This window comes from Dreissena polymorpha, chromosome 1 (assembly GCF_020536995.1).
Source record: "Dreissena polymorpha isolate Duluth1 chromosome 1, UMN_Dpol_1.0, whole genome shotgun sequence".
Lineage (NCBI taxonomy): Eukaryota > Metazoa > Mollusca > Bivalvia > Myida > Dreissenidae > Dreissena > Dreissena polymorpha.
Window position 1 is genome coordinate 15,589,420 of NC_068355.1, and position 9,161 is coordinate 15,598,580.

The following is a 9,161-nucleotide window of genomic DNA, read 5'->3' on the forward strand; positions in this document are numbered from 1 at the left end:
TTAACTGTAAAATAACGGACATACTCTAAAAACTGCAAATGACCACGAAAATTAAACAATTTAAAGATATTGTTAGTGGTGCTCCTATAGCAATTTGACCGGATTTCCAAATCAATTTTGAAAAAGAAGACAGGTGTATGCAAAGACCGAAAGGGTAATATCAATAGGAGTACAATGTCGAAAAGCAGTATGTGTGTGTGTGTGTATTATTTGTTTGTTTTATATTCTCTATTCATACAAGAAACAATTATTGTTCCTGTAATAAGTTTTGACTTGAAATGGATATTTCTCTGCATTAAGAATCGCATATGTGTAATTCACGAACGGTAACATATTTCGTATAGTCGGTAAAGTTAAATTGCAATCGGTTCGGTATACGTACCCTGAGGGTCCTAGACAGAAAGTTCAATTCCACGTGCTAATACGGTCCTTAAAGAAATTATTTTCTGATATAAATATCTGTGCATTTAATTTATGGTAAGGTTTTGACATTTTCGACAAATTACGTAGTTCGCTAATCAACCTACCATTGGTACAACTAAACTGAGGTAATGCTTTTGCGTTTAAACCGTTCGTATGTTCCATGGAGACGTCTTACCTAACCGGACTCTCAAAGCAAACCCGTTTTCTTAGAAACAACAGAGGTTCAAACCTTGCCACAGTCCTTCCAATAAAGCTGCTTTTGCGTCTACGGTGTATAAAAACACAAACACTAGTTTGTTCAAATATATATAATCATATATTGACACCCAATGTCTAGTAAAGAGCATGTTCTTGTAAGTAATTGATGCCTTTTGCAAATAATTCTAGCGTTTTGGCGCGTGTTAAGGTCACCGACACGATAACACGTGTTATCGACACACATTTCTTCAATACGACAATTTTGACATTTAGTCCAAATGACACATATACATTATGTTTGATTCTGCACACAAAAAAGAACAATCGTATCGGTATCGCTGTAATCGTGTGTGCTTTACATTAAATTGAAGAAAGAACTTTTGTTTTATAATACTATTATAAGATAGTGAATAATTTGAATGTACTATTCTTCTTTCAAATTATTGAGTTAAAGACTTATCGCAAAAAAGAAATGTTGACAAAGGAATTAAAGATACTCACATTCAACCTTTGATTTGAATTTCAGAAAATAAATATTCGTTTCATTAGTAGTTTTAAAAATGTGTAATATTTTCGTGGTTTCATGGTTTTGTCCTGTGTCTAATTTTGATTTAATCTAAATGGCACAAACAAGGAACATTTTAAGGATGATGACATTGATCTCTCCATATGCAACTCGAGTTTTACTTTTTATATCATTTGAATCACAGTTCACGATTGCGTGACGTGTCATTTGTCCAGAATACCAATTAACTATAATATGTTTTACTTTTTATATTATTCGAATCACAGTTCACGATTGCGTGATGTGTCATTTGCCCAGAATACTAATTAACTATAATATGTTTTACTTTTTATATTATTCGAATCACAGTTCACGATTGCGTGATGTGTCATTTGCTCAGAATACTAATTAACTATAATATGTTTTACTATTTATATTATTCGAAGCAGATTCACGATTGCGTGATGTGTCATTTGCCCAGAATACTTATTAACTATAATATGTTTTACTTTTTATATTATTCGAATCACAGTTCACGATTGAGTGATGTGTCATTTGCCCAGAATACTAATTAACTATAATATGTTTTACTTTTTATCTTATTTGAATCACAATTCACGATTGCGTGATGTGTCATTTGCCCAGAATACTAATTAACTATATTATGTTTTTTCCATTACATGCTATGGTATTGTTGATGAAAATAAAATCATTGGATATAGATAAAGCAATTAAGCGCTTTCAACGATTTTCATTTTTAATGCATTAAAAATACGCAGGTCGTTTTAAGTCGAGAACGACCACGAACATCCAATCTTTAGCATAAATGAGTTTCTTCAAAGCCCCCAGGTTCGAAGCCGAATGAAAGCAAACACTTGAATCGATTGTGTTTGATATTATAAATTATATGATATTAATAAAGTATACAGTTATTGAATGTTTTGATTACTTTTGTACCAATATTTTCACAAATCCTTTTAATATCAGTTGTTCTAATGTTCAATGCCACTCGCCGATGGCTTTATTTTTCTTAAATTTAATTAATACGTTGTTACTATTTTTAGGAATATATGCTTGTATTTTCGGCAAAATTCATGGAATTTACATAAATCAATTGATATTGTTATTATGTCTGTCTCATCGGCATATTTGACTATCCAATAATGGATGTTCCACGGCCGGCGTCATAGTAACAGAAGTAAAGCCTGTGGTCCTTGCTGCCGCCATCGTCATATGGATGCATGCCGCTGGCGCTGTCATCATTGCTAAGGTCGTCATCGTACCAGCGAATGAAGATGTTTTGAAGATTCATTCCATTCACGGCCTGACATGATGTTCCGTAGCGTATCAGAATGAACGGATGATCGATAGGAAGGGTAATAGGAGTACTTGTGGCACCGTCATTCCTGAAACGATACAGCAATCTGAAGTAGTACATAATGCACCGCATACTGTTGTGAAAAACACGTTTTATTCTTATGTCGTGCAAGAACAAGTTAATATGTATCACATTAAAAAAGGTGTAAACCTTTTATTGCAAACTCTTTTACAGGCTTCTTTACATGTTGGCATGCAATTAGATCAACACCCATACCGACAACAGTAGTAGATTCTCGTAGACGACCCATAGCTTCCATCAGGAAGATAACCACCAGCATGGTTGTGGTTGTCGAAATATTCGTCATCCCAAAATATAGAACCCTCATTGAAGCCTGATGAAATAATTTATTGTATCACGTCAATACATAGTCTGCACTTTGTTTTTGTACGTATAAATATTTTGAATTCAAATAGTGTGTTTGTCTTCACGTTATGTTTAAGTTAAATATTAATTTACAAGCTGCATGTTTCAATGTTTGAAATATAATTATTTTATTTAAATTTTAAATAAAATTAGCCACTACAATGAAACAATAATTCTATATAAATTATAAGTATACACCTATTCATTTATGTCAAATACGTAATTACCATTAGTTCATATTCAACTTTAACTTTAAGTATAAGAGTATGACTTTTGATCGCAGGAATCAGATTAACTTACAATACCATAAAGATGAACTTATTTAAAGTATGCTTAAATGATATTAAGGTAATAAAGTTAATTTTAAACCTTCATAAGTCGTAAATGTGATTTTTAACAAGGTTGTGACAAATAATAAAGCAAACTAACCTAACAGTTTAGAGCCGTCGCTTAATTGATATATGGCACCTGTTTCCATACTTAATTATTGAATATCTTTCTTGAATTAAGGTAATTAAAAATCCTAATTTACGAACCCTTGGGTCTAATCAAAACGCTTTGAGAACAATGCCGCTCATCTGATATACTGTTCGAAAGCATCGGTAAGATTGGAAACATAAATTCAAATAAAAAAAAGAAAAACACCCAATTAGTTTTCAGCAAAATATTGTATAAATCAAACTGAGGGGTCAAATATTAGATTGTGTGTGCGTTTAGCAGCGCTATTCTCGAATAGATTTAAAGAAGTACTGGATCTTTCATTTTATGTATTAAACGGCACAAGAAACTTAGGATTTTGCTAACGTGAGAATAAAATATTGTTTTGTAAATACATCATAATAAAGAAATAAAGTTAGTTAATAAAGATAACACAAATTGTTATTTGTTTACCACTTTTTAGCTTAAATTTATTTAATATATAAAGAAGTATATAACTTGATTGAATCACTCATTTTATTATAAAACATTTAGATGATTAAATGCAATAGTATTAAGTGATAATCGAACATGTATCCCTTGCACTCACCCAATGGACACGAGTTTTTCTTTAATATGCAGTATGCACCCGCTGGCCATTCGACGTCGTAAGGCGTGCCCTCTGGGTGGACCTTCATGCAAAACTCTGTCTGGATGTGACTTCTATCAAAGGACCCTGTATGAAACAACATAATTTACGTGGTATAAATATTAGTAAATAAATGACCTATATACATGGAACAGAATTACAAAGTGTATTAATTATTTATAATAGTTTTGAAAGTATGTTCCGACGATATTAATTATGTTCATTTTTTACTAATGACATATGTAGACTAACAAATCGTGTCGACATGAAGCACTAGTCTTGTACATAAAATTGTTAAGCTCATCTCACAAATTGATAATTTCGGGTGTGAACTATATGCTTATTCCTTATATTAAACTTGCACCTTTAATGAATCGAAATATTTCTGTTGCGCAAAATCCATTATCAATTGAGACAATACTTGAAAAATGAATTGACTGCAAGCGCACATGACAATTAAAGGTGGTTTTTCAGTCGATTTTTTTATGGGGTCCCTTTTAACCCATGTATGCCTAGCGTCTAGAAAAAAGGCCGTGGCAAACAGCATAGACCCAGATGAGACGCCCCATGATGCGGCGTCTCATCAGTGTATGCGCTGTATGCTTAAAGGAATTTCTGTAAGAAATATTCTAAATATAGAAATTAATATACTAGACATCCCTAATTTCGGAAATAAACAGATCCAATTTAGAAGGAGTAGAGAGTCCACTAGGCATAAATGGGTTAAATAAACATAATAAAAAAAATTATTATTATCACCTGCCATATATGTTCCAATACCAGACGTAAACTGACTGTTAGCATCACTGTCCTCTGTATCCTGGTACCGCAAGCCCGTGTTCCATGTGGCTCCAGCTGCAGGACATCCTGTGCCAGAGGCGGTCTTCATTAACCCGTACGTACCGTGCGGCCATGTCACTGGTACTTGGAGAGGATAATCTATTCAGAAATAAGGATTGAAGATAAGTCAAATAAGCATGTTCAAACACAGCATTCCAACATGTCAAATTTAATGTAACAAAGAAATCGATTAAAGTTTTGACTTTAAATGTAATGAATATTGGCCCACCAATTTTTATACACATCGGTTTTGTTTCAGTTATGTTGTTCTTAAAGTGCGGGTTAAACGATTTGACCATTTGATCTCTACGCAATAAATTAGTACGCCGCGTCAAAATCCTTGACGATAAAAAAAAATTATTTAGCGTTACCTGTCACCGCTGGATTTGTGTTTATATTTTTTGTGCAGTGTATGATAACCATTTAAGAGTAAAGAGAACTAGTAAGTTACATTACCTGTCACTGCTGGACTGTTGTTTTTAGTTGTATGTGTAGTGTATAACGTCGTCATATTTGCTACTATTTGTGAAAGTTGTTCTAAATAGCTGGCGTCGACATTATCTGGACAAGAGCGTTCTTCGATAAGTGACCACAGAATCTACAATCGTTTTAATACGTTCACTTTTGAACTAAAAAGTTTCATTTATAGCAATATACGTATTCAGATCTGATATGGCAAAATGTAATGTAAAAGGCTGCCTGTTCACAGATATTTTTATGTATGCACATTGATTAAGCACACTATTTAGACGATATATTCCTTATCAAATGATGAAAGTTGGTCCGAAATCACAAATGTATTAAAATAATTGATGAACTGGCATGATTTTATGCAAAATAAAATTAAAACGACATATGTCTTACGAAATCAACTTACTGCTCGGAAATATTCGGGTTTGATGATATCCGAAATAGAAACGATGTTTAGAGAAACAGCCACGGGATCGAAAGTAGAACCGACTTTCATGACAACATTTTGCGGCACTTGGCTGTGAATGGGTCTGCTGTTAGACCTATAGCTCGTGGCATCAATTGTCCAAGAGGATGAAAAGCTACCCATTCGACCGCCGTGTAACAGTAGACTTGGATCCTAAAATATGTTGGCTTGCTATTTTTCAATGTTTTATTGTTTTATTTACATCAATAAATCAAAACACCGGTCTATGAAGTAAAAAATGCCCGCTATTCCAAAACCCAGAACTGCAATTAAATAAGTCAAACGATGTACAACAAATGCGTATTATATTTGCAGCGATTGTTTTGTAATTCAAGCAAATCGACATCTAAATGTCATGAATCCAAAGACTTACCCATGTCGATATTCGTTTAAACACCTCGGGTAATGTTTCCGTCGTCCTAGATAGCGATATCGAGCCAAGATCAGCTGCCATCACAACGCTCTAAAAATCCATACATTAATAACACAATTTTACAGCAACAATGAAGATTTTTCCTGTTTTTCAGGCGTAAGGCAAGGATAATCGTTATCACCATTCCTATTGAAGAACAATATATATCAAATGGCTTTAAAGGAATATATATTGTTATGCTAAAATTATTGGTGTTGCTATATGCAAATGATACTGTAATTGTGGTAGAAACTGAGGAAGAATTAATTAAAGTTTTTTTTTTTGTTAGAAGAATATTGTGATAGGTTGAAATTATATGTTAGCACAAATAATTCAAACGTTATGGTTTCAAAAAGGGGGTAAACTTAGGAGGGATATTACATTTTTGTACAAAAACAAAAAATAGAAATTGTGAAATCATTTACATACTTAGGGATTGTATTCACTTTATGAGGATCGTTTGCACATACTTTTGAAACGCTTGCAGGCCAAGTTACAGAGGCTGTTTTTAAGCTTAAATCATGTTTAGTAAATTATCCAACAATTTCAATACATACCCAATAAGAACTGTTTGATCAGCTTGTTTCACCTGTTTGAAATTATGGGTCAGAAATCTGGGCTTAACTGATTTAATGGCAATTTAAAGAGTGCACTTATATTTTTGCAAAAATGTACTAGGCGTGATAATTCAAACACACAATAGTTTTGTATATGGGGAACTTGAAAAAACATTCTTGATAACTAAAAGAGCCAGTAATGTTATACGGCATTGGTTGAAAATTATTCAGTTAAAAGATAATAAGTATGATAACTGTATTTATAGACACATGTGTGAGAATTAATTAAGTAAATAAAATAAACATTCTTGGGCACAATCTTTTTGTAATATGTTGCTAACCTTAGGTGTTCAATATGCATGGCTAAAACAAGATGTAGGTGATGAAAAGTGTGTTTTATCCTTGATAAAGTCTAGATTAAATGATACATTTATCCAAAATTGGATGTCAGGGTTCATGATTTTTCAAGAGCAATAAGTTACCGACAGTTTTGTTAGTTTGAATTGCAATCTTACTTAAAAAATATATAATAAGTACGTTTAGATCTGATCTCTGTAGATTAAGGGTTTAATCCAATTTAATCAGCCTATGGCATAAACCTGAAGCTATACCTTTTCAAGATAGAAAAAGTCAACATTGCAATGATCTTGAGGATGAATACCATATCTTATTAGAATGTTCCTTATATGATGATATTAGGAATATATAAATAAATATACAAAAAAATGAATTAATGCAATCGAATAATACAAAAACCAACATAACATTAGCTATGTATGTACATAAATCATTTAGTCGAAGAAACCTGTATACATATTATTATGATTAATTGTATATTGTTCATTACTCAAACGTGACTTCTCGCTCTTTTGTAGATTCGTCTTTGTTGTTTTGGTGTATTAAAGCATTAATTGTTAAATATATTTTCTGAATGCTGTAATCCAAACAAAAAACATTTTTGTCCTAGACCTTTTCATGTATTTATACAAATTTAACAACTTATGAAATTCAGTACTGATCACATGTCATGCCTTTATATATGATACTATGTTTTGATCATGTACTCTCATTTACAGCAAAAGAAATGTAGTTTCCAAGCCTTGACCAGTTAATGAAATAACTTTGTGTGAAATAATTAACGGTTTTTCTTCACAAATAGTGCCTGCAAAACAGTTCTGCTTCAAAAATATAAATCATGTTTATAATTTTGACCTAAAAATAACAATTAGCTTACTGTTCCCCATTCATCAAAGAACGTCATAAATGCCTCAGTAGAACGATTTTCAATTGGTAATTTGCATACAGCTTTAGCAAATTCGTGCGAGACTGTGAAATTCCCATTTGGACGTGCGCTGTTTCCAAAGTAACGGACGCTTCCAATTGCACAAGTGGTCAGAGTATCGTGGTACAAAGACTGACCGGCGTCTAGAAATCTCCTTTGACTACTAAAATCTGTAAAATATCATTTTTATTATGAAAATTACTTTTAATTTGTTAAAAATGCTTGAAATCACAAAGTTGAGCACATAAAGCAGAAACGTCCTATGTGTTCATAAATTGTCTAGCTGTATTCGTACGAATAAGCAACACACGCACCAATTAAAACACTTGATAATATTTAAGTGTTAACTGAAAATAAAATTTTCAACAACGTTTGACATCGCACCAATTACTTTGTGGAATCGAAATCTAGCTAGCACACGCCTTTATTCACAAAAACTTGCCCAAGATTATAACTTACCGGAAGACATTGTAAAACCATAATCCTTCAGTACGCTTCCGTGAGAATCTGCAAAATAATGTGTTAAAGGGGATTGAATGTGCTTATTTTGCAAGAGGAAACAAGATAATACTGAGGATCATTCAATGTTCACGTGAGAAAATTAAGCTTACTGGTGTTATACCACTGACTCATTCTTGCTATTGAAGGAAGTTCTCTTTATGTTTTTTCTATACACGAGATGACTCGCTTGCGAGGCAAGTTAAGGCCCCGGGGGGTTTATTTGAAAAAAATACGTTTACTTTCAAAAGATGAATACCATGTAGTGTGCGTTTGAACGAAAAGATCTTTGAAGGTTTTACCTATATGAGTTTACGTTAACCTTTGACCCCAGGATAAAGCTGATTGATCCTATGGGCATTATTTGACTCATAAAAATGAACTCTACATGATGCTACATGAACGCCTTTGGCCTATCGGTTTCATACTAGACGATAATATATGTTTGTCCCTATTTAAGCAAATAGAAATTCGGGATCTTTGTTATTATTTGAACAGTCTTTCTATAGGAATACAATACGATGTTACATATAAAATATTAAAGATCAATGTCGACCTGTTTTGGAGAAGATTATTTAACTTTCATTTTAACAACCCCATTTTCCCCAGTGCTTTAGAGTTATTAAAAGACACGAGACACATTTCGTTTGTATAGAGGATCACCAAGACGACAAGGGTACATTCCGGCCAAGGTTTGGT

At 32.8% G+C, this 9,161-nt stretch overlaps 1 protein-coding gene across 1 annotated transcript in view; it reads right to left on the reverse strand.

Moving 5' to 3' along the window:
- Nucleotides 1–2,146: 2,146 nt before the first annotated feature.
- The window catches only part of LOC127872229 (uncharacterized), a 12,169-nt gene continuing 5,154 nt past the window's right edge, over nucleotides 2,147–9,161 (reverse strand). The window contains exons 7-15 of the mRNA XM_052415563.1: nucleotides 8,424–8,471; nucleotides 7,917–8,134; nucleotides 6,087–6,176; nucleotides 5,654–5,866; nucleotides 5,233–5,374; nucleotides 4,696–4,875; nucleotides 3,898–4,023; nucleotides 2,721–2,838; nucleotides 2,147–2,532 (exon numbers count right to left, since the gene is read on the reverse strand). Of these exons, the coding sequence (XP_052271523.1) occupies nucleotides 2,280–2,532; nucleotides 2,721–2,838; nucleotides 3,898–4,023; nucleotides 4,696–4,875; nucleotides 5,233–5,374; nucleotides 5,654–5,866; nucleotides 6,087–6,176; nucleotides 7,917–8,134; nucleotides 8,424–8,471 (1,388 nt within the window). The 3' untranslated portion in view covers nucleotides 2,147–2,279. The remainder of the gene's footprint in view (nucleotides 2,533–2,720; nucleotides 2,839–3,897; nucleotides 4,024–4,695; nucleotides 4,876–5,232; nucleotides 5,375–5,653; nucleotides 5,867–6,086; nucleotides 6,177–7,916; nucleotides 8,135–8,423; nucleotides 8,472–9,161) is intronic.